The 27,781-nt window shown below is 35.1% G+C and overlaps 1 protein-coding gene across 3 annotated transcripts in view; it reads left to right on the forward strand.

Moving 5' to 3' along the window:
• The window catches only part of LOC143243923 (protein O-mannosyl-transferase Tmtc3-like), a 217,728-nt gene that overhangs the window by 106,670 nt on the left and 83,277 nt on the right, over window positions 1-27,781 (forward strand). For all 3 annotated transcript variants that reach the window (XM_076487720.1, XM_076487721.1, XM_076487719.1), the window contains exon 2: window positions 18,416-18,613. In XM_076487720.1, the coding sequence (XP_076343835.1) occupies window positions 18,416-18,613 (198 nt within the window). The remainder of the gene's footprint in view (window positions 1-18,415; window positions 18,614-27,781) is intronic.

A 27,781-nucleotide genomic window follows, 5' to 3' on the forward strand; every position in this document is an offset into this window, starting at 1 on the left:
CTTCATCAGTCCTTGAAAGACGTTTTCACTCGCCAAGTCTTTCAAGGTAGATACAAAATGTCACAAACTCTCTTTAACTTATTTTTCTATTTTTTGTCTGTGGTTCTTAAGTTCGTCAAGTATGTTAGGTAAAAAACAACAACGAACGCTAATGAGTTTAGTCGATTTAAAGTATTTTAAACTTGTTTAGTTGTGAGGCAAAGCTTTAATAGTGGTGTATAGTAGCATGACATGTGATTCAATCGGGAAAATAGTATTTGAAATTGTTTCTTTGTTGTTGTTTTAACTTGTGTTATATAACATTGACCGATAGGTGTGCTATAATGTATGAAAAACATAGATATTGATTAAGTTTCATTAAGAGAATGTTCTATACTAGAATCGTGATGAAGTGTCAACAGTTCGAATGACTAAGAAATAGGTAATAAGTAACATTGATAGAATGATTAGTTGAAGAGCTAAGGATACTTGGAATATTTCAGGAGTAATTCATTATTTATCCAGATTCTATCAGTGGTTGGGCTAAATATTGAGTAAGCACGTGTTTATGTATTTTCATGACAACTGTAAATGCGAGTTAACCACCACCAGATATCATTGTTATTGTAAAAATAAATTACTTATTCTCATAACTTGGCTTGCTTTGAAATGTTGCTAATTTTGAAGATAAACTGCTTGTTATGATACGCTGGTCTATTTGAAATTGTTACTATTTTTGAGATAACTTGCCTTTAGTTTCTTTGTTTTGTTATTATGCACAAAGCTACACAAAGGGCTATCTGTGCTCTGGCGACTACTGGTGTCGAAACCCTGTATCTATCAGTATTAGTAGGGAGACACACCACTGTGAGGCCTTACCTTTAGTTTCACTCTACTAGTTGGAGTTGTTATATCAGTATTAGTAGGGAGACACACCACTGTGAGGCCTTACCTTTAGTTTCACTCTACTAGTTGGAGTTGTTATATCAGTATTAGTAGGGAGACACACCACTGTGGGGCCTTGCCTTTAGTTTCACTCTACTAGTTGGAGTTGTTATATCAGTATTAGTAGGGAGACACACCACTGTGGGGCCTTACCTTTAGTTTCACTCTACTAGTTGGAGTTGTTATTATTTTTGAGATAAATTGCTTGTTGTCACGCTTCAGACTATTTACAATATTTTTTTATTTTAACATAAATTCTTCCTGGGAGAACGTGAAACTTTAGTTTTGATATAGGCCCAAAGCTTTGAAATGAACAATCTACGCTATCCAACCCCGAATGTTGGCGTCAAAAGCCATTAACTTTACCAATTAGCCCATGGGGTCGGGCAAGTCTTTAACAAGTTGGTTGGACTTGCGATGTTTCGTTCGACTGGGCTATCATAATCACATACGCCTAGTCCTCTCAAATAAATTCAGGGACTAATTGTCGTGCAATCAGTAGAAGTAGTGGATGTTGAGAAAAATTTTACAATAGTCACGGAAATATTTTTAGTGGTAGTCTTAAGCTCGTGGAGGGGAAGGGGTAGTACAAGTATACATTCTCGGTTCTCATTTTGAATTTTACGCAAAGCTACACGAGAACTATCTGCGCTAGCCGTCCCTCATTTAGCAGTGTAAGACTAGAGGGAAGGTAGCTAGTCATCACCACCCACCACCAACTCTTGGGCTACTCTTTTACCAACGAATAGTGGGATTGATCGTCATATTATAACGCCCCCACGGCTGAAAGGGCGAGCATATTTGGTTCGACGGGGATTCGAACCCGCGACTTTCAAATTACGAGTCAAGCGCCTTAACCACCTGGCTCAGGTAATTACGTTTAATTATTAGTAGTAATAGATGATCATATAGATTGCTGATAGCTATTGAGAGGAATGTAGTTCCATATACTTATCGTCACGTTTTTAGAATGTATATAGAGAGAGATAAAACATATATATTTTTAAAGGCCAGTTCATTATTAGACAACTTCTTTTATTTTTGTTCTAATTAAGTTGCAGGATCAGTATAGCACTATTGTATAAAAAATAATGGAACGGCTATTACAGTGGACTATTTTCCGAACCACTGGGCTGCGTAATTCAACATTAGTGTTAACTGCAAAGTGATAATGCCGCAGTACAAAAAGAAATGGGGATCCAGTTATGGAAACTGAAAATAACTGGCGCTGCGTTAAGTACTTACGCAAAGATACTGATGGCGTAATATTTTTACTAAAGTCGTATATTCGTTAGAAAAGGTGTCGAAGAGATATGAGCCGTTTTACAATTTAATAGTAGCCACTATTCGGCAGAGACATCTTAGAGCTTTTAATACTTAAAGAAAAAGTGGATTCGGTTATCGTGTGTAAATTAAAAGCAAAGAAAAAAACTTTGCTGGGTAAATTTTATGTTGTTTTAATGCACATAAATTTGATTTACGAAATCCTTTCCCCCCACCCCTATTACGAATTCTATCGGTCCTGATAATGGACCATGAGGTTTTATTAGATTACATCAAGCAGTGCATCATCACACTCATTTTAGCGGCCACTAGAATTAAAAACGTTTTTACAATCAACATAGTAATTTAAGATTATGTTCGACCTTTATATTGAGTAGCGTGCGGGTTATCTAACCTGCATGCTTTATCTTAGGGTGATTCGTATTTCTCAACTGCTTAATAAAAAAAAAAAAAGTAACCTGTATCTAAATCTAGATATTTATCTTCCCTTGCTCAGAGCAAACGTTGGTTTCGAGACAGTGAGTTAAAGATGACCTTCCGTGTTTTAAAGATCCCTTAGTGGTTACTCGTTTGATTTTTTTAATTTGAAATGAACATTCACATAAATCCATAACCACATTATTCTTCCTTCATTTTAGTGAAGCGCACGTCCATACGAGTATTATATAACTGTAGCAGACAGTAGCGTGGTTTCGTTTTGGATTTTAATGGTTTTGGAGTCATATTCGAGATTTATGAGTTCAATTACGTATTTAAGTTTCCTTTTTTTTGTCCTTTAATGATAGGTATTATCTGAAAATGAACAGATTATGTAGAAACACTTTGTAACATTTTGTCATAAAACTTGACAATGTTTAATCTGATTACGATTGTACTGACTTACTGATTAATTAAGTATAATGAAAAATTACTCTCATTAAATCAATTAGTTTTAAGTTGGAAAAAGATACCAAAATACTAGTAAAATTGAAGTACAGTATTTTAAATTTAAGAAACTATAAAGTTAATTCCGACACGGGTAGAGAGAGACACAGATTGTCATCTAACGATGAGAATATTTTATCTATATTTTTAGTATTATTTATCATTTGAGAATGTCTCTAAAGGTCTGTTTTATTGTCCTCGTATCAAACATATCTTTTGAAGTGAATGTTTTTAAGTCATCTGTTTATTATAAATATATAGTTTATTGCCCTTGTATAACACACTTTGAAAGTCGATGTTTTTTTAAGTTGCCTGTTTGACCTATAGGGACAGTTTCATTGACCTAATAAACCACACTTTGAAAGTAGGCTGCAACTATTAATTTATCATATATCAAATAGTTAAATATCAGTTTATGTCTTTGTTACTTACAATACATTATTTTAAATATTAAAATGAGATGGGAGAGTCTTTGACATAAGCTTGGAATTAGAACATTATTTTCATATTTTTACATAACTATTTTTTAGCCTTATTTATAAAATTTCGATTTGAACTCATACTAAGTCTATGTTAAATTATATTGTTCATTAACGTAAATATCAGAAATACCCACCATCCGGGTAAGTATAACTGCTAGTTCCTGGAACCATCTGACAGTTGTATTACAATGTACTCATACTTGACATTCAATGATATTTACCATTATTAAGAAAAATAGTTTTATTGTAATTTTAGTTTAAAAATGACCTATCATCAAAGAGTGTATTTTACTGAAGTGTTTCTTTTGTAGATGTAGTTACCGATAAAAGTGTCTTGTTTTTCTGTTGCAACATTCACGAGATTTTCACTAAAGAAAACAAATAAATTTTGAAGTTTGTTTTGATTATTTTATATTTGAAACTTACTCCTTTTTGTGTAATTTTTATTGGTTAAATCTGAAATTTCTGTCCCTCATGTGGCGAGTTACGTTTTTGAATGACTCTAGCCAATGACAATTAAGATTAACTTTGATTCAAATACCTACATATATTAAACAACAAATGAACATAGTAATTAATGTAGATAATTAAGTATACTGTTACTACTTATAAAGACTGGAATACACTGAATCGTTAGGTGAGTACCCTTGCTGTTAACGATATTTTCGGCCGTAATCCCAACAATAGCTTACAAGACTCGAGCATCGTAGGATATTTAGGTCATAAATTTATATGCTAAGTTAAATATGTAAAGTAATCGTGACAACGAAACTATAGTTTCACAAAATTAGATGTTATGGTGTTAAGTATATTTTGTTTTTAATTTTTTTTTATTTGGAGGGGCTCTTTACAAAGACACATCTATTTACTTCTAGAAAAACACTGGATATCGCTTACTTCGAAGAGCGATACCTGTGGAACATTTGATTGAACAATCACGTATTCGGTTTCTAGTTTTTATGAATACGATGCCTCCAGATGCCTCGGCGTTAAGTCTGATGGCTTACAATGCGAAATACTTTGCTTGATATCCACAATGGGTACATATAGTGAAGAAATGTTTTTGAGAGCTACAAAACACTGATTTAAAAATAAGGCACAAAGAGCACCTGTAATGCTGTATCTGAAAAGGCTTGCTTGTTTGTTCATTGTTAAGCACAAAACTACAAAATGAGCTACCTGTGCTCTGCCAGCTTATAGTTATCGAAATCCAACTTTTAACGTAATAAGCTTATCGTTGTGTCACTTATGGGAATCTTAATAAAGAAAATATTAAACTGCCTTTTTTGAAGCATGGAAGAAAATCGGGTTCAAAAGACAATCACTAAAACTTACGTTTTGATTGGATATAACATATTATATATAGTATATATTGGATACAACACATTATATATAGTATATATTGGATACAACACATCATATATAGTATATATTGGATATAACATATATATAGTATATATTGGATATAACATGGTATATATTGGATATAACACATTATATATAGTATATATTGGATACAACACATTATATATAGTATATATTGGATACAACACAGTATATATAGTATATATTGGATACAACACAGTATATATAGTATATATTGGATACAACACAGTATATATAGTATATATTGGATATAACATAGTATATATTGGATATAATATAGTATATCTAAATCTGTATAATCTCATAGAACGCACCAGTTAACCGGTTAACGCTAGTTCTGCTACCTGTAATAATCTTCCAAATGATAGATTATTGGTGCTATAAAAGGCTTTAGATGGTCAATTGACGTCGTGTTTTTGTGTATGTGTTTTCTCTGATGAGGAGATTACTCTGTATTATTTTGGCGCCTGTACTGTGGAACACTGTTTCCAGCTTGAATGTTTTAATCAATATGGGAACAAAAACCGTTTATCGATTAGAAAAAAAATTACTGTTGTTTTATTATTTCCGTGTTTTGTTTGTTATTATGTAGCAGTGTAAGATTTTCTTCTGTGTATCTGGAAGGTTTGACTCTTTGTTGCGTATATACTATAATTGTGTCATGGTGGATAGTTTGATTGTCCCCACTTATGTTTGTTATTATGCAGTGAGTGTGAGTAGCTTTTGTATTTATTATTATTACTCCCGACTTGGTGGATGGTTTGGTTCTCGTTTTTGTTTGACATTATGTGAATTTAGCAAAAGTAGTTTGGTAGTTTTATTGTTTATTACTGATCAGCAGTGAAAGTTTTTTTCTTGAAACATGATGGATTGTTTAATTATTACTTTTGTTTGTTACTCAATAGCGGTCTGTTTCTTGTAACATAGTTAAGTTTTTAATTTTGTTTGTTTCTCCGTAGCAACGTGCTGCTTGTAACGTAGTTAATGGTTTGATGTTTGTTATTACTTACAAGATGTTAAATGGTGGGTGTTGTTTTTCTTCTTTCAGCTGTGTTCGTTATTATTTAGCAGATCTGAAACGTGAGGAACTTTTCCTTTTATGTTTATTATTAATTAGCAGATATGTTTGTTTATAATTAAGCACGAAGCTACATCGTGGGGTATCTGTGCTCTGCCCACCGCTTGTATCGAAACCTGGTTTCTAGTATTGTAAATCCATAGACGTACGGTTGTACCACTGGAGGAGCTAATAGATATATTTTCTCTCATTCATGTTTGTTATTATTAATCAGTTGTGGGCGGTTATTTTTTCTTCCAGTTGTGTTTGTTATTGGTCAACTGATGTGAAACGGTATGTTCTTTTTTACTTGTGTTTGTTATTGTGTAGCAGATGCGAAACAGTGAGAGATTTTACTCTCTGTTGTGTTTGTTATTAATTAGCAGGTGTGAAATGATGGATTGTTTTTCTCCCAGTTGTTCTTGATATTGTGTAGCAGTATATCTTGTGATAAAGGGGGTTGTACAAAACAAACAATTAACTCTCGTTTCATTCTTTTTTATATCAATCCTTCCATCTACTATATCTATTTGACATATTATGTATAATTTACTTTCAATATAGCAAACAAAACAATAAATCACAAAAATCAGTTTTACTAAAAATGCTTGTTAATTCAGTCTTTAATGTTTTCACGGTACTGCCTAAATTGAAGCTACCATCTTATGATTACTATGATAAATTCATTCTGGAAATAAAAATACGTTTTATTTATTTTAAAGACCACTAATTTCCAGAAGGACTCTTAGAATACACTAAAGCTTTTTCTGCAAAACGCATCAATTGCTTTGTCATCGACTGAGATGTTCCAGCGTAAAATGTCACACCTGTTCTCACTATTTACTTGTCGTGTTGTTATTACATAAATGGTAACACTTCTGTATGTGATATAGTGTTACTCCACTTGGAAACTTGGGTTTTTCTAATTTTAAAATTTGGTTCGAGTTTCTGCCCTTTTTCTCCCCCGTTGTTATTAATCCCTAAATTAGATAAATATTATCACAGAAAATTGGCGGTTTTATCCCATTTTCCGGTCCTTCTTTTCAATGACTGTTGTAACAGACTAAAACATAAGATTGGTCAATCTTACTTCTTATACAAACACCGCCATTGGTGAATAAACAACATAAAAATAAGTTCTCATTAGTATTAGTGTGATTGAACTCAGTATTAATGGTAGCGTTATCCACTAGTTTTTGTATGATTCATATGTTATTCGAAACACTGGAGTAAAAATGAATAATGGACCGTAGCCAACTTGGAACACCCAATATAATATACCTATTATAACCCAACACCTAGCGTGATAACCCAGCATAATATACTTACTATGAGACCAACGTAATATACCTACTATGATAACCCAATATAATATACCTACTATAGCCCAACACCTAGTACGATAACCCAGCATGATATACTTATTATGAACACCAACATAATACACCTACTGTATTAACCCAGCATGATATACCTACTATGAACACCAACATAATATACCTACTGTGATAACCCCAGAATGATATACTTAGGATGAACACCAACGTAATATACCTACTATGATAACCCAATATAATATACCTACTATGAACACCAACATGATAAGCCTACTCTGCGTTACCTCCTTTAGAGCTGTTTCAAAGTTATGTGAGAAAACTGTAGCAAAAATCATGACACGATTAAAAACATTTCTAACATTTTTGTCCAGTCGAACTTTTCAGCTTCAATCTCAGTGAATCAATGAAAACTTTTAAAGCGACTGAAATAAAATGGAAGTAACGCAAGAAACATACATTTAGATTAAACGAGGCTTCGCTGATACAAGTATCCCAAAGCCACCTTTACCTATTTTTTAAACGTATCCAACTGCTTTACGTCGTTGTTTCGTGGCTACTGGAGTGGTTCTTTACGTCTCTTCAACGTATAAAGTGAAGTAAGAAACTGATTCTTGTTTATCGTTTGTGATTATACTGAACCAACCTTCATCTTACGAAATACTTCAAAGTCTATTTGTTTATCGACATTTTAAGGCGCAAAGATACATAACGGACTGTATGTGCTCCAGCAGGTATCGAATCCTGATCTTAATAGTAATGAATGACAACAGTGGCTGCACGGACTCCTAGTAAACTGATGGTAGTGTTATTTTCACCATGAAAAAGATCAAGTTTTGTTAGATTTATTACCGATATGTTCATATCTGCCCCTTCTCCGAGGGTAGAATACTTCAGCTGTACTACGTCATTGCCTACAATGACGCCCTCAGACGAAGACATTGTAAAATAGTAAATATTCTAACTACGTTATGCTAAACTGTTATAAGTCTGATTATTTTGTCACAATGTCCATAATTCAGTTAGACATAATTTAACATCCACTTGACTGAATTCTACTAATTATCTTGTCTAGCACAATCCGTTAAGAGAATGTTAAAGATTGATCTAAACGGTTTCATCATTTGTTTTCACAACGTTTCTAGAGAGTTCAAGTACAGAACAACCAACAATGTTTGAAATTTTAAAGCTTTAGTCTCCAGGTGGATCAGCGGTCAGGTTATATAGGACATGCAACGTCAAAATCCAGGGTTCGAATCCCCATGATGGTAGTCAAAGCGCAGATACTCCATAATGTAACTTTGTACTAAAACATACAATCTAAAGCTTTAACGGTGAAACAGCGAACAAAGAAGCATAATGGGCTATATCTGCTCTGCCTACCAAGGATGTCGAAACCTAGTTTCTAGCGTTGTATGTTTGCAGACATACCGCCTTACCACTAGGGGAGGGCTTGTAAAAATATATCTTACGACAACCTACTTATATATTCATCTTGTTTTTTTAGTGGTTTGAACAAAAAGTGACACAAAGGGCTATCTATGTTCTGCCCAACGCTGGTATTGAAATCCGGTTTTTAGCAATGTAAGTCCGCAGTCATTCTGCTGTGCCACTGGGAGGCTCAAATAAATGGAGGTACGCTATAAGCAAATAACACGTGTGTTACATTAATATATAGAGGCACCTCAATCAGGTAATACGGAGTAAACCAGAATAATCTGCTTTCTTATTACTCCCTAAATTAGGAGACACTTTAATAGCAAAATAAAGAATAATTCTAAAAAATCCAAGTATAGGCTACAAAAAATTGAAAAGTTTTACGATGATAAAACTATAAAATGTATGACGGAAACATCGTGTTATAACGCCCCCTAGTCTAAGAGGACGAACATGTTTGGTGACTAGATTTGAACCCGAAACCTACAAATTGCGATTCGAGCCCTAACTATCAAGCAACGCCAGGTTACACCAATCTTCTACTGTTTGGTTCTCTTTCATTTCATCGAGTTCCGCGATTCAAAAATTACTTAATGGTCAACAAATAGCAGAAAAACAAGTAAGAAAGGCGATATCTTTATAAGAGTGCAATAATTTATTGTTGTTTTTATCGCATCTGAGCTCTGTCCACCATAAGGAATCGAACCCCACGTTTAAGCGTTACACCTCCATAAAGTTAACACCGATCCTATGAAGGACCAGCGCAATAGTTTTTTTGTACTACAGTTTGGTTCATAAAAAAAGGTTATCGTTTGAGAGCGGCTTTTTAATGAATTTCGAAATACAATGTATTTACCAGGAAACGTAATATTATGCTAAATAGTCTTGCTGGCGTAGAAAATAATACAGCGGAGAATATCCGTGAAATAGCTGAGTGAAAATTATATAATAGCCTTTTGGCTTCCTGATGTACATAATCTCTGTAAACCAGCCATATTAATTCATGGTAAATGTCTTCTTTGGCTTAGGTTAACAAGAAGCTCAAACTAAGTTCTGACAAAGACGAATCTTCCTTGTTAATTAAAGTGGTGAAAATAGAAAGTGCCACACGCAGCTTGTAAGCATGTAATCTGAGTCTCTGTTTTCTGCAGATTAATAGGACGCAACGCTTACGGCAAAATAGTTCCAACTTGAGGTTTTGGTTTGGTTTGAATTTCGCGCATAGCTTCACGAGAACTATCTGAGCTAGCCTTTCTTAATTTAGCAGTGTTAGACTAGAGGGAAGGCAGCTAGTCATCACCACCCACCGCCAACCCTTGGGCTACTCTTTTACCAAGGAATAATAGGATTGACTGTCGCATTAATGAGACGGGAATTCGAACCCGCGACCGTCAGCTTATGAGCTGAGTGCCTTAAACACCTGGCCATGCCGGGCTTTTCCAGCTTTAGGATCGTGGTGTTTTCAAACTCCTCAGAAGAAATTAGCATTTATTTTCCAGATTTAAAGTGAAAAATAATACCAAAATTCAGCTTTTGTCAGTGGGTGTCTCTAGTGGCTCGGCTTGTTTGTGTGTCTGGAATTAAGCACAAGCAACACAATGAGATATCTGGATTCTATCACCCACGTATATCGAAACCATGTTTTTAGCGGTGTGAGTCTGCAGACATTTTGCTGTTTCACTGGGAGGAAGGGGTGCAACTGTGTGGAATTAAAACAATAAAAATCAAGTTTCAATAACCATAATGAACACATTCCAGATAGCCCGTTGTGTAGCTTTGTGCCTAAATACAAGCAAACAAAATATTCAGTAGCATTAGTACAGATACTCACGTCTGACAAAACTCGCAGCTTGTGAAAGATTTACGCAAAAATAAAATTAGACTTTTAAAAATGCAAAAAAAAACAAACAACAAACAATACGGAACACAGTACCAGCTTCCATGCAATACAAAAAAAACAAAAAACGGAACACAGTACCAGCTTCCATGCAATACAAAAAAACAAAACGGAACACGGTACCAGCTTCCATGCTATACAAAAAAACCAAAATGGAACTCATTAAACCTACGGTTTCCCATATAAATAAGTTCCATTTTACGCCATCGAAAGGTGATAATTTATACTAGTTAAATGTTGCTTATTTACTGCTATATATGTCTGTGTGTGTATACACATATATGTAGTAGAATGTTTCCGTTAACTACAGCCAATTGAAATCCTAGTTTGTGATAGTGTATGTATGATTTCAACTTACGACAATTAAACAAGTGGATGTAAATAGCGTGCAATTACCTAAAAGAAAAGTTGTATTATTTTATCTTCTTCTGTTAACAAGCAATCCAGGGTTGTTGATTTGTTCCTGAAGTCTGTCTATGTTAATAAGCGAAAGGAACTGAATACATTAAAACTTGTATATTTATAGGTGAGCGGGACGTGAAAGGAAGATTTTTTTAATTGTTTTTTTCAAAGGGAAAGAGTGTCGTGTGTCTGTTATATTCCACAGAAAATAATGACTTCCCGTAATGATGTAGTAGAATTAACTACGTTGTTTTGAATTTAAGCTAAAAATTCCATTTTGGTTTTATACTAAATAGCTTTGCAACAAAAATGAATTTTACTCTCGTGTCCAAGAATTGGGGCTTGACATGACCTTGTGATTAAGGCGTTTGACTCGTAATCTGGTTGTTATGGATTCGAATCCCCGATGTCGAAAATGCTCTTTTTTCAGACGTATGGGAGTTATTAAATGACAGTGAATTCCACTGTTCGTTATAAAAGAGTAGCCCAAGAGTTGGCAATAGGTAATGTTGACTAGCTGCCTTTTCTGTATCTATCACTGCCACCACAAACATATAGCCCTCGGGTAGCTATGCGCGAAATTCAAACAAATCAATCTGAGTCCAAGCATTTTCCTTATATTCGGATCGTTTTTAACACGTTGGCCCCCAAGCCTATTTTGCCAATATTTTCCAAGGTCCCATTAGTATTTTACAATAATTTTATTTAGGAAGAGTATATATGTAGCCATTGTATCTCCCTAATATTTTAAAACAATAACTCTCTGTTTCACTTGTTCCGAAATATTTGTTCACCGAAAATAAAATATTTAAAACAAATCTTTTGAAACTGTGTTCTGTTTTACGTAGTGTGAATACACTAATTTAAAGAAAATGTTAACATAATTTCCAATCAGTTAACTTAGCACATCAGAAGAGCAAACAAAAAGTTTGGCTACTGTTCTGACTCCAGTTAGTTTTCATTTATTCTTATACCCTCAAAACAACTAGCTTATCGCAAACATGAGGAAATACTTAATAGCTGTTATAAATCACGAAGTCATCTTTAATTATTTGTTTATTCACTTGATGTCTCTTCCTGTCACTCTATACTTCGGCAAGAAGATTAATTCGCGTCATCTATTTTCTTTTCTTCGTTGACGGTCCTTACTTTCTTATAAAATATTTCGCTGGTTAGCTCTGATCACAGCTCTAAGGGCACTTAGAAGTAAGGGAACGTTGATTGACAGACAGTCGTACCCAAACATATGATATATGGCTTAGCGATACGTGTATATCTTCACGTATACTCAGTCTAAAAGATGATGAATTTATCTACGCACACGTAGGTGACCTGGTTCTTCCTATATAATGCTTAGATGAATGGGAAACCATTTATTCTGATGAAGTTAAGATTTGAAGAAAAAAAACAAAAACAAAAAACAGATTTATTACAGGTGCCACTTTTTATACATTTTACCCGGTAGATAGACAGTGTTTGTTCACTGTACCCACTTTTACACACTTTACCAAATAAAATATAAAGTGTGTTCACTGTTCCGTTTGCTCACTTTTCTCACCCTTTTCTAGCTAAATAGAAAAGTTCTTTCATTGTATTATTTTCCACAGGCTGTGTGTCAAGTGTTCGCTCACTTTTTTAAAAACTTTACTGGATAAATAGATGGTGTGTTCAGTGTATCGTTCGCTCACTTTTTTAAACACTTTACTGGATAAATAGATGGTGTGTTCAGTGTATCGTTCGATTACTTTTAACACACTTTACTGGATAAATAGACGGGGTGTTCAGTGTATCGTTCGCTCACTTTTAACACACTTTACTGGATAAATAGACGGTGTGTTCAGTGTATCGTTCGATTAATTTTAACACACTTTACTGGATAAATAGACAGCGTGTTCAGTTTATCGTTCGATTACTTTTAATACACTTTATGGCCTGGCATGGCCGAGCGCGTAAGGCGTGCGACTCGTAATTCGAGGGTCGCGGGTTCGCGCCCGCGTCGCGCTAAACATGCTCGCCCTCCCAGCCGTGGGGATGTATAATGTTACGGTCAATCCCACTATTCGTTGGTAAAAGAGTAGCCCAAGAGTTGGCGGTGGGTGGTGATGACTAGTTGCCTTCCCTCTAGTCTTACACTGCTAAATTTGGGACGGCTAGCACAGATAGCCCTCGAGCAGCTTTGTGCGAAATTCCAAAAACAAACAAACAAACAAACAACACACTTTACTGGATAAATAGACGGTGTGTTCAGTGTATCGTTCGCTCACTTTTAACACACTTTACTGGATAAATAGACGGTGTGTTCAGTGTATCTTTCGATCACTTTTAACACATTTTACTGGATAAATAGACGGTGTGTTCAGTGTGTCGTTCGATCACTTTTAACACACTTTACTGGATAAATAGACGGTGTGTTCAGTGTATCTTTCGATCACTTTTAACACACTTTACTGGATAAATAGACAGTGTGTTCAGTGTATCGTTCGCTCACTTTTAACACACTTTACTGGATAAATAGACAGTGTGTTCAGTGTATCGTTCACTCACTTTTAACACACTTTATTGGATAAATAGACGGTGTGTTCAGTGTATCTTTCGATCACTTTTAACACATTTTACTGGATAAATAGACGGTGTGTTCAGTGTATCGTTCGATCACTTTTAACACACTTTACTAGATAAATAGACGGTATGTTCAGTGTACCATTTTCAGTGTCACAAACTTTTAGTATTTCAGCTTTACGTATTCCGTAACTAAAATGTTTACCAAAGAACGTTTACATGTATTCGCTGGTGATTTTTACACAATGTACGTGTGTCTGTCAGTCTGTGTGTATGGTCGACCTCTGCAGGAAATACATCCATATCCAGCTCTCTAACTCTGTTAAATTCTGTTTACCATCAGGACGTTAAAACCTGCTATCATTAAAGCATAATCGCCCATTTCTAATGGTCTGATGCATGCTCTCGTAACGTATTTACAGCTACTACGTATAAAGGTACGGTTGAAACTGATTTTCAGCGAAGTAGAGGTATTATGAAAGTTTGGGCTTGATTGTTGTTAAGTATGTATAGACTACTATATCGTATGTCATCTAATTAGTTGATATAGTAGAAAGGGTGAAGCCTTTGCATCATTAAACTAATGGCTCCGTGGACTGTTAAATTATGACAAAAGAAGATAAACATGGCGCAAAGGTTGATTACTGGGAGTTGATTCTCACAAAGAGCCGCTACTGTTATCATTTTCATTTGCTGAATTTTGTCATGTTGTTATTAACTAGAATCGCCTGAAACATGCACATATATACACGCATCACCATGGCAACAGCTTCCTTGTGAACTTTCCGTATGATTGAACTTCTTACTTTCCGGCCAAGTGTGAAATCTTTCGCTCAGTTGACTTTAAATTATTTACTGGAAAGTGGGAGTTGGCATATGTATTTGTATATAAACTTCAACAGTCACACTCGAAACGTTTTACTTCCACAGTTATTATACGCTTGTGCAACAGACTCCATGTATTAGTAATTGTAATATATTGACCTTGTCAGTAGCAACTCGTATAAACTGGTTTATTGTTGGGCTGGACATCTGGAATATAGCATAATATTTGTTCCTCAGAATATCCGGAGACCGAATCCATGTGGAAAGAAGGAAGTCGAGGAAATCCAAGTAACCGTAAAACACTTGTATCGCTCTTGTTTACTGAATCACAAAGAAATCTGTCTAGTAATCCGTGAAGGAATTGCAATATTCTAGAGCAGTGTGCTTGATGGAACACTAGATTGGGTAGTCGCAATGCTACCGCTGTACATTTTTTTTGGTTGCTTGCCCATCATCCACTTCAAACCTTTCGTTCACTATTCCTTTTTGTTTTCCTTTCTGTATCTCATTTAATAACTGGATAAACATTTATATTGTTATTCTTTGATTATTTCACCATGTCCAACATACTTCAACAGTTGTTCATTTTCAAAACAGATTTCGTTTTGTTAATTACTTAGATAAATAACAAAGTAAAGCCGGAGTGACGCAACGCAGGCGTTCCTTCTCTGTTGGCATAACATGGACTGGCGGTTAGGACACTTAGCTCTCAATTTGCAGATTCGAATGCCCCTCGAAACGAACTTGGCGTGGGTTTAGTTTAGAGAGTGGTGTTCAGGAACGTTGTGGTTCCTCTTTGTCCCCTCTCACGGAAGATTATCTACTTTTGCTTGAAAGTTTTGTAATTTGATTTGACTTGTTTAAGGTGATGAAGTCAGGTGGGCATTATGAAAATGAAGGGCGAGAAAGGGAAGCGAGACAAAGACGGCACAAGAAAAGTAGGCCGGGCGAATGCCTCTCACCGTGAGGACATTGTAATAAATACAGTGGTTTAGGTCGGTTCCACCATTCGTTGGTAAAACAGTATCCTAGGAGTTGGCGGTGAAAGGCGTTGACTAGCTTTCTCTCCTTTGGCCTATAAATAGTATAAATAAATATTTGGGACAGCTAACACAGATGTCTTGTGAATAGCTTTTCACGAAATTTAAAACAAGAAAAGAATCCTTCTCCCTCCCAGATCCCAAGAATGATCTAGATCCCGATCAAAATCTACTCTTATGTCATGCTACTATACTACCATATTCTCATGCTTAAAAATTGTCTCCGTCTTTGAATTTTATATAAGGTTTGAAATACGTTGCTGGTTGTAAATGGGGTTTAATTTTTCCAATGTGTGCCCACGAGAAGAGTTTTTAGTCTGAAGTAATTAACAGTATGAAACTTCAGCATCAGATAGTGAGTGGATAGAGTTTACCCACACGAAGATAAAACAGTAAAAGCCCCCAAGTGGCACAATGATTTGTCTGCAGACTCACATCCCTAAAAACCGGGTTTCGATACCCGTGGTGGGCAGAGTACAGATAGCCCATTGTGTAGCTTTGTGCTTAATTTTTAACAAACAAAAACAGTAAATTTCAAGCTAAGATTGTTAGGTAACTTTCTCAAGTACAATAACGCTGAAACTTCTTTACACTACACAATTTTATCTTGATACCTGCTTGAACATTAAGCATATTTATATCACTCAACCTGATCCTGTTAACTGATTAAACACTAAACATCTTTACACCACTCAACCTGATCCTGTTAACTGATTAAACACTAAACATCTTTACACCACTCGGTCTGATCCTGTTAACTGATTAAATACTAAACATCTTTAACATCGCTCGTTCTGTTACCTGGTTAAACATTTTGGGAAACATAATTTCTAGCTTCGAACAACAACTCTGAAATATCAGTTTTCAGCGTCATTCACTAAGATCAGGTAATGACGTGCTTGTAATAATCTTAATATTTCAAAGAATTTTTAAGCAAAATTAAAGAAGAATATATAACTACATGTCAACCACACGACCAGGTCTGTCGCTTGATACTAGGACTTATCAGGCCGGTTAAGGTACATGAACACCACTTTTTTGTTTGTTTGTTTTCGTGTGCACGAGTGTTTGTGAAATAAATTAGGCTGGTAGATTGTAACTTCTATGAAGACCATATAAACTGTTAAACCGAAAAACGTAGTTTTCCCAAATATTGACACACCTATTAATCATATTGTACATACTAACTGACTAAAACTTATCTTGGTGACCACACGAGGTTCCAATAGCAAAGACTGAAAGCACCTAGAAACCTGCAACGAGAGTATTAAACCAGGAAATATTCAGAAAGGTTGCTATTCAGACAACTAACAGAGCAGGCAAGAGTAGGAAGAAATGGCAAACCCTTTCCCCGAAAAATAATTGTGTGGTTGGCGTTTCTCCTTCTAATAAAGCAGGTGGGTGGCGACCATTGTAGATAGCCCTTTGTTAGTTTTATCAAACAATTCTAAAAACTAACTTACCAATATAAAATTCAATAGCTAGTTCCTTTACAAGGTGTGTTCATTCACAAATAACAAAACAAAAACACTACAAAAATTAATATATTTGTTACCAGGTCCAGTTGGTGAATTTGTATTGTTAGAGTCCTCTAGTGGCATTATGTTCAGTTTCTATTCATTTATATGTTTATAAATGTTTCTATGTTTATATACATAGTGTCCGCTAAGTATGAATATATTCCTAATTTTATTTTGTTATTTTTAATCATTGAACTATGATGTCAGATATGTAATTCTGATGCTCATAAATACGGCTCTTGTAGAATAAAAATCACATTATGTATGGATCTTATAATTTAAGTAGCGCCAGCTGGTGATAATACGCCATCGAATCATTTTAGCCTGAAATGAGAGGTATTAACAGCAATGAAAGGGATTAAATACTTTATTATTAAAAAGAGCTATCCGATAACAACATGATTTGTATAGAAAGCTTCGAGTATTTCAGATCGATCAAGCATAAAATTAGGAGGTTTAATCCGTTACATATACTTTTCGCTGCTGGCAACTAATTATCTAATTATATACAATATCGACTTTACGTGGTACGTGAGTATATAAGAGGATTTTTTTTATCTGTAGCTTTTTTCTTTAGCTCCATTTAGAGCTAATTTATTACGCTTGATGGAAAACAAATGTACGTCATCTGATAACTTATAAATGTGTCAAGCGTTGATAAACCATCCAGTCGAAAATAAAACTACCACCATTTTCTCAGCAACAAATGTAAACAAGAAACAAATAATAATAATAATGGTAAGGGTTGTGAAGGTAATTTAACTCTATCATTAAAGAATAGAAGGAACATAAATTGCACTTTTCGTTTTTTCTTTTTTAAGGTGAAGGATAAAAATCGAATTGGAAGACAACAGAAATTATGTTTTTACAACAATTAAATCTTGGACTGTGTTAATTCGTTCCTCGTTTAACTTGTCCGTATATGGTCTAGTGGTTGGTATGTTGAGCTGCGACTTGATGGGTCCAGAGCTCGAGATGCGCTTCTGCAAAACATACTCCACTCTGTCAGCTGTGAGCTCGTTATAAAAGTAACAGCCAGTCATTATTCGATTCGAAGAGTCAGGTAAAACCCTCGTAACAGTGAATTTACCAGATGTTTGAATTTCCTCTGATCAGTAGCTGAAAGTTAGAAACGAATATATATGAGTCCTGAGGAACGGGTTGGCCTGGCCATTTAACACACACATGTGCATAAAGAACTAGTCTTCCTTTCAAACTGAAACTGTGTGTTTTCCTCATTGTTTACAATCAGATAATAGTCCTTTTTTTATAGTTTATTGAGTGCATGTGCCAAAGTTGCTTTCCAAAAAACTAATCAAATATCATTCCCTCTTTGTATTTTAGGAGGACATGGATAGCAAAGTGAAGACAGAACATTACATTTTAGTCAGCCTAGCGGCGTGTGTATGCTACTTGAACTCACTGCAATGTGGATTTGCATTTGACGATATGTCAGCAATAAGAGACAACCGGGATTTGAGGCCTCAGACGCCGATCACTAATCTCTTCTGGAATGACTTTTGGGGAACTCCAATTCATAAGGTTTGCACTTTTATTATCCCACAAATATAGGATAATGTTACTGCCTTTTAAGTAAGGGTTCTAGACACCTAAAACAATTTAAATCATAGTTGAAAACCTGTCAATTGTGCTGGCAATTACTAATTCATATATCATTAATAGAATTGTGAAAAGTAAACATATTACAAAAAAAAAGGATCTTTTTTAATGAGAAAAGTTTTCGGATTATGCTCTTTAGTGATACGTAGCCCAATGCATCGAAATATTTCAAAATTAATGCCCCCCAATGGCATGGCGGTATATCTGGGGACTTAAAATTTTAAAAACCGGGTTTCGATACCCGTGGTAGGCAGAGCATAGATAGTCCTTTGTGTAACTTCGTTTTTAATTACAAACAACAACAATAATATTCAATATTCATAAATGTTATAGATATAAACTGTAATATTTTTATATATTAAAAGTGTAATTGTTCATTGCAAAAACAATTTTAGGTCTCTAGTACCCTTACTTAAAAGGCAGAACTTATCCATACAGCCCATATCATGTTTCCACGATGTTAAGAAAACACATAAGGAGATGTTTGCCCTTGGATAAGAAAGGTCCACCTTTCGAAAGTATTTGGGTTATACGATTTTGTATCTTTGTATTCAGTATCAAAGTTGTCACACTTTCATGAAAAGAAAGGAGTGACGAGAGGTAATGATTTGCTTGCTTGTTGACACTGTGTCTAATTCAGTAATAATCACTTTAAAAGTTTCTCACTTACTCCAATAAAGATATTAATAACATCAACAAAGTGGTATTGTAATAATGCGTTGACATAATCATGTGTTTTGATGTTATCGCAAACCCTGTATTTTAAGATCTTTATGACGTTTCACTGTTCTTCACATTGTGTCCAGAAATAAGACTACCCGTGGCTTTGAAATCAGTTTGAAATCAACGTTTCTAATTGTTTGTTTGTTTGTGAGTTTCGCGCAAAGCCACACGAGGGCTATCTGTGCTAGTTGTCCCTAATTTAGCAGTGTAAGATAGAGGGAAGGCAGCAGGTCATAACCACCCACCACCAACTCTTGGGATACATTTTTACCAACGAATAGTTGGATTAACCGTTACATTATAATGTCCCTACAGCAGAAAGAGCGAGCATGTTTGGTGTGACAGAGATTCAAACCCGACCGCAGTTGCACCATGTACTCAATAACTAAATTAAACAATATAATAGCATCCTTTTAATTTTATAAAATTATGTAATAATTATTGACATTTTGATTCATCTGCGTTAGATTATGCCATATAAAAGTAACACGCGTGATTTTTTTTCATAATAGTGGTTAGAATGCCAGGCTGCATATCGGAAAGTTCGAGGTTCGGATCTGCAATTATTGCTGATCATGCTCCACACTTTCAGTTGTGAGTTCAGTATAAAAGTAACAGTCAATCTTGCTATTTGATTAAAAGTAGCCAAATAATATGCTGTTGTTACAGATTTGATTGCCTTCTACCAGGTCGGTAGTCCAAACTGAAAAATGAATATACCAGCCTTGGGTTTTTAAATTTGTCTGTTTAGTTCGTGTGTCGCAAATGAACATGTTCGTGCCGAATATATCAAATAATAAATCACTTTATGTTATAATTTGGAAACTTCTAGTGTAACTTCACCACTAATTCAAAGTTGGAGTAGGTGGATGTTTTTAAATTATTTTAAGTATTTGCTTAAGCATCCTTATTGAAAAGGAAAAATCCATCCACACTAATTGAAATTTACTATAGGTGGGTTTTAAACTGTAATTTAAATTACGTAAGTGTCTGCCAAGTTTACTTAGTGAACCTATGTGTGTGTTTTCTACAGTTAGTATGGGAGTTGAGGTAATTTCTTTCTTTTGATGCAACTAAAATATTTAAGGCTAATATTCATTTTTCTCTGTCTTGTTTAGAGATGCTGCAGGCAAGGGTTTCGCTGCTTGTTAAACAAGCTATTACAACAAAAACTAAAAACAATACAAATTCGATAAAATTTACCGCGAAGTTAGTAATTGTTTGAAAATAACAAGGGAATGGCATAGCAACCATTAATGTTAAAACGTTGGAGGACAGAACGTTATTTTTATGTACACAATTTTTTGTATATTGAATTATTTGGTTTTAAAGAGACTTGAAATTGAACGCCATTGAATGATAGTAATTAGGAAGTAGCCTTTGTCAAGAGTATTAGCTCAAAGATTTGTTTGTATTTAAAATGTTTCAGGCTTAGCTACATAATGACCATCTCTGCATAGTCGTCCTAATTTTTAATTGGTTAGGGCGCTCGACTCGTACTTAAAAGGTTACGGGGTTTGAATTCTCGTCACACTAAAATGCTCGACCTTTCAGCCATGTGGACGTCATATTGTTACAGTCAATCCCACTATGTGTTGGTAAAAAGAGTAGTTCAAAAGTTTGCGGTGGGTGGTGATAACTAGCTGCTTTCCCTTTAGCCTTACACTGTTAAATTGTGGACGGCTTGCGCAGATAACCCTCATTTATCTTTGCGCGAGGTTCACAATCAAACAAACCAAAACAGTGAACCACTGGTCTTTTATTTAAAAACAGCGGAAATAACAATAAATTACCTTTTGTATTGTAATACTAATAAAAATACTTTCATAACGAAACAGTACATTATCACTATTTGATCAGTATTTATTAGAACTGTCGATTTATGCATGTTATCTGTATCTATTTATAAACACGAATTAGTTAAATTGAAAACTTAAATATTTGTGCATCAAGTCGGGATTGCTTTTATGATATATGGAGACAAGTGATCTTCTCTTTAACTAATTACTCTAGTGTCTTCAGCAATGTCGTCTGCATTAGAAATAATACACATGTTGGTCTTAGAGAACGTAAAAAAACGTGAAATACGAATATCTAGTACTAATTTGAAAAATTTCTCAGCATGCTGGTTTCCTAGATCGTTCGAAAACACACTGTTTGATTTATGGCTCGAATCTCTGTCCCACCAAACATACTCGCCCTTTCAGTCGTGGAGACGTTATAAATTTACAATCAATCACACTATTCGTTGATAAATGAGTAACCCAAGAATTGGCGGTGGGTGGTGATGACTAGCTGCCATCCCTCTAGTCTTACACTGCTAAATTAGGGACAGATAGCGCAGATAACCCTCGTTTTACCTTGTGCGAAATTCAAAACAAACCAGACCTCTTCCATCTGGTCTGTAGTATATGATTAGGGACGACAGGAAATAGTTAATATCACAAATAATATACTGCCCCTCTCGAAGTGCAGGTGATAATATTCTTATGAAAATCTGCGCTAGCAATTTGAAGCTCCCCTAGTGGCGCAGGTGCAAGTCCGTGGACTTACAACGTTAGAATCCAGGTTTCAATACCTGTGGTTGGCAGGGTGCAGATAGCCTATTGTGTTACTTTGTGCTTAACTTCAAACAAACAAACAGTTAGAAACGTCGTCCAAAACGTTCTCAGACGGATGTAGTCCATTAAAACGCTTTGCAAGTGTGTTCTTTTTTTCTGTATAAATCTCCTCTCAAACAAGAAAAACACATTAGTCAGATAATCTTCGCTTAAATATAATTAATTAACATATATGTTTTAAATAACATTTCCACCTGGTGTTGAAAAAGTATTTGTTATTTATTTTTTAAGTTGTAAGTAAGATATTTTATTAGACTAAAATATTTACATGGGAAACTAATAAAGCATTCCCTATTAATGTTGTTCGCTTAAGGGCGCGATAACATTTTCAATAACCCATTTTTCACCCTGTTATTATTCGCTTCCTCTAACGACAAGTTTGTGAAAAAGGAAAACAGTGATTTTGAAATCAGTGTTCGAGGTGTTAGTGTTAACTAACTGAAGGTAACCGTTAAGAAAGGAAAATTGTATTGAGGACAATGTCATATACGGTTCCCCTTCCTTCTGTTATCAAAACCCTAATTACCTCATTAAATACCAATTAACGTTTCCTGCATTGACTCATTTAAATGATTAACTTCTTGAATCTTTAAGTTCAAACCCAAAAGTATATTTTAGAAAAATGTTTTCGTCTCCCTTCTCGGGAAAATCCTGAAACATGTATACGAGCCGTACAGTTTCAAGTTAATATAAAACACATTGCGATAATCAAGCTAGTCAACTGTGGGTGATGGACGCTAACACACACACACTCAATAAATTATTTTTATAACATGATTATTATTAACATTTAAATAACAAGTGACAAATGATAAATTGAACATGAGCGATTACGCCAAATCATGTAGGAAATAAGTTTTTAATATTTTACTTTAAATGTTGTGCCAACAAGTAAGATTCCAAAATATCTATGAGGTTTTGAGTCACTTCTACTTCACAATATATATAAATATATATAGTAGCCAAGATTAATTTAGGTATTTGAATAATGTTATGACATTTTGTTGAACTCGTTATTCGATATTATACAACGAATCAAGTGTTTAATGGTTGAGTTGTGTGGAGGATTTGTTTTCATTTTTCACCAAGGTGAAATTTGAAAGAGAATATGTGAAAAACGAAAGGAATATATGCAAAATTTTCAAATATTTGTTACCAGCTACAAAATAACGTTTCAAAACTTTCCTATGAGACGGTTTTCACAAGTTTGTGGACAGTTGGATAAATCTATCTCTGGGAATGCTTGTTTTGTTTGACGTTTCTTAAAATGACCTGTGATTTCTATCGGGCTGAATGGTTTATCTGATATGAATTTCACATAAAGCTACATGAGGACTATCTGCGCTAGCTGCCCTTAATTTAGCAGTGATAAAATAGAGGGAAGGCAGATAGGTAGTCACCACCACCTAACTGCCAACTCTTGGGCTACTCTTTTACTAGTTAGAAGTCGAGCTCCTTAACCTGATATTAACTCCAAATATTGACACTGCTTTTTGTTTATCTGATATTGTGTTCTGTAAGTGGCCTAGTGTTTAGCGTGTTCGAACTATAAATCCAACACTTTGGAGACGTGGACACAATCGACTGATTACTTTCCTCTTGTTTATCAGTTGAGAATTAAGGGCGGCTATGTGGATATGTAAGTTGTGTGTGTATCTTTGGGCGAAAAGTTGGCAACAAATTAAGAGAAAAAACAACTTAATAAATTTATCACAATTATGAAGAAAAAATATTTGTTATAAAATGTGGTATTCGATATGGCTTACGAGACTAGCAAGTGCCACTACATCTTCTATATGGATAACTGTGAATCCATTTTCGGTTTTTCCTTTTTCATTTCTTTAAAGATGTCGTTTCGTCCCATGATGATACATCCGTGTGAGCGACCATCCATCAGCTATTTATATTTTATTCTCGTCTTCCTGATTACGCGTATGCCTTTGTCACGTTGAAAAATATAACTTGGGAATATGCGTTTTATATTTGTTCTCCATTATATAAAAATAAATATTATTATTATTTCAGTTTATTTTGTGCGTGGCTATTCATTTCGATTTTTCTTTTCTTTCTTTTTTGTAATACAGTTGTTAAGCCTTAAACTTGAGGGCTGATAACGCTAAATTAGGGGCTCGATCCCTGTCAGGGATCCGTTTTACATCCCAATCACCTGCATAACCATTTAATCTTCTCCATATCTACTCAGCCCGCCAAAGCCAGGTGGTTAGGGCGAGCACTCGACTCGTAATTAGAGGGTCGCAGGTTCTAATGTCTGTTACACCAAATATTCTCGCCCTTTCAGCCGTGTGGGCGTTATTATGTGATGGTCAATCCCACTATTCGTTGGTAAAAGGGTAGTCTAAAAGTTGGTGGTGGGTGGTGATGACCAGCTGCTTTCTCTCTAGTCTTACACTGCTAAATTAAGGACGTCTAGCGCGGATAGCCTTCGAGTAGATTTGCGCGAAATTCAAAACAAACCATATCTATTCATACTATATCCCGGTAGGATAGCGATAAGTCTTTGGATTTACAAAGTTAAAATTAGACGTTTGATACCTCTCGATGTGCCTCTACCATAAGAAAACATGCACGAACGTGTATATTCATTCATTTATCATACTTCTAGCCACCCGTGAAATGTTAACTTACTGTATTATTAATTTAATCTCACTGTGTACCACTTTAATCTATTCCCATACTGTGTAGTTTAATCTCACCTGACACTACTCATGTTAACTGTGTATTATTTAATTTGATCTTGCTGTATACTGCTCTTTAACTTGATCTCACTATGTACTATTTATACCTTGATCTCGTGGTGTACTATATGATTTCATCTCACCGTGCACTAGTCTGTCAATGTGAACTTACTGTGTGTTGTTTAATTTCACGATCCTGTGAACAATCCCATATTTTGATTCCATTTTACAATATACTGTTTTATAATATGAACCCAGGGTTTGCTGCATTTCAGTTTCATCTTATGGCATACTTCTTTATAACGTGATCCCTCTGTGTGCTTTAAGTATAATTTGATGGCGTCGTAAACAGTTTAATAATTTAAAAACACGTGATGTTTTAGTGTAATAGTCAGCATACATAATGTTATTTATGCCCTTTTCGATCCAAGTACATGGTAAAGCTTTTGTCTTGAATTTTGTTTTGGAATTTCGCACAAAGCTACTCGAGGGCTATCTGTGCTAGCCGTCCCTAATTTAGCAGTGTAAGACTAGAGGGAAGGCAGCTAGTCATCACCACCCATCGCCAACTCTTGGGCTACTCTTTTACCAACGAATAGTGGGATTGACCGTCACATTATACGCTCCCACGGCTGGGAGGGCGAGCATGTTTAGCGCGACGCGGGCGCGAACCCACGACACTCGGATTACGAGTCGCACGCCTTACGCGCTTGGCCATGCCAGGCCCATTTGTCTTGAAAATAATTTGCATCAGTAACTGGGAATCTAGTTATTAATCTTCGTGAAATTATTACAAGATTTGTTAGAAGAAACAAGAGACTGGGGAATGGTTATCTTTTGAACAAGATCAGCTAAATAAAAACAGTTAGGAGGCAAGTAGTGTGGAGGTGTTTACAGTACAAGAAGATGTACACCTGACCGAGAGAAACTGAAAACAATAAAAATAATACATCTATCTTTCTACTGATTTGCCCCCCAGTGGCACAGCAAACTCACATCGCTAAAATCCAGCTTTCGATACCCGTGGTAGGCAGAGCACACATAGCTAATTGTGTAGCTTTGTGCTAAATTTAAACAAACAAAATCCACTCATTTGCGCAGTACCAACGTCTTGTATAATCTTTCCATGCGTGCTTTCTTTTTTACGTGTTTATTTGCTTATTTCTTGTGAAACACAGAGCTACGTAATGAGCAATCTGTGTCATGTTCACTGTTACAAACCTCCAGACTTACGAGCCACCAAAGTGCTTGATTTTAAGTTTAGCAAATAGGCGAAACGTTATTTAAGAGCCCTCCCTTCCGTTGGTATCCAAGTGGCTTTGTTCGATTGCTTATTTCGATCATTCGCGCAGAGCTACACAAGGGCTATCCATACTAACCGTCCTTAATACCGAACTGGTGGAGTACAGAGAAGATAGCTCGCTAGTCAACAACACCTACCGCCAATTTTTCAGGCTACGCTAATCAAACAGAGAAATTTCACCATCATTCTTATAGATCATCAGTAGTCCCAATGTGAGGTAATGATATGCGAACCACTGACTCTCAGATTCATGATCCGGCATGTTAAAGACTAGGCGACGCCCGACTCAGTATCAGGATGGGTTCTGTTGTCCTTCTTCTACGGTTTTACTTCGGTTTCCTCTTTTGTCCAGCATATTGTTAATGGACATAACAAAACAGGAACACCTATATCTATACAAATAATACATAAATACAACAACGGGGCTAGTCCTGGCTATGTCGTTAGTGTTCTGGGCTGCGGATTGCAAGGTCTAAAGTATCAATACAGTCCGTGTGCACTTTCAGCTTTCGGTTCATCCTAAATATGACAGTCGATTCGTTGCATGTAACTTAACTGACCAAACATGAATCTATAATAAATTATCAACATCCAGGCGTTCAAGGTTTTGAATACATAATGGTATTGCTATTTCTCAAATAAATTAAAACTAACTTTCATCATTATATCTAGAAATTTTAAGACTAATCATACATATTCGATATAATGGAACCACATATATATAAAATTAGCATATAAACGTTATATTAATCCTGGCCCAGTGGTTAGTTTACCGTACTGTGGATTTGAGTATCCGTGATTTGCGTTCCATTATAGCAAATAATAATAATAGGTTGCACTCAGGGGATTGGTGCTTTATAAGCATGACAGTCAGATTTCACTATTCGATTAGAGTAGCTCTCTAGTCTATTACTTCAAAATTAGTATTGATTTACTTATAAAAATTTTAATATACGTGATGACGAGAAACCCACTTGAAGAAAAATGTATCTCGGAACGATTGGTATGGGTATTAGCACTTTTACTAATAAAGCAGAGAATAACGTTTCGATCTTCTTAGGTCGTGTTCAGGTTAACAAAGAAAGAGTTCGTTAACCTCTCCCTTTGTTCATACCAGCCGTTCTGAGATACAAAATTTTAAATTGGATTTTTATAATCTATATTCAAGCCTTTAGGAAACAGTAATAAAGACATTATGAAATGTGTGTACTGTTACGTATTATTATTTATTTCGGATGGTTCTCCAGCTTGTTACGTTATGTGCGTAAAGTATTTGTATTTCAAATAATAACTGGGAATTTGAATTTGAGTGTAGTAGTTATTTAACTGTTAATATGTTTTAAATTTGTTATTTGCCAACAAGACTGATACAGACAGTTTCCTTTATTAACACAAATATATTATAATATACAAACATAAAAACACAATACAATTTAAAATAACGGTTATTTCTAATAGTTATTACAAATGAGAGTTTATATACAACAGTTTTACAAACTTACAAACAGTACTGATTCTTATATACGGTCTAGAATTGAGCATTTTATTGACGACCCAGATCCGCGACGAGTAATATCATTCTGAGTTAATATTTTTACACATCTTCAAGTTAACCAGTTCGGTTGGCCTACTTAACGACGTCATTTTTGGCTAGCCTCATACTGTTCCAAGTTCACTTTTTCCGGCAAGCGAGATATATAATATCCTATTAGAAATAATAACTTCCGAAGTATTTCACTGAAGTTGA

This window comes from Tachypleus tridentatus, chromosome 2 (genome assembly GCF_004210375.1).
Source record: "Tachypleus tridentatus isolate NWPU-2018 chromosome 2, ASM421037v1, whole genome shotgun sequence".
Lineage (NCBI taxonomy): Eukaryota > Metazoa > Arthropoda > Merostomata > Xiphosura > Limulidae > Tachypleus > Tachypleus tridentatus.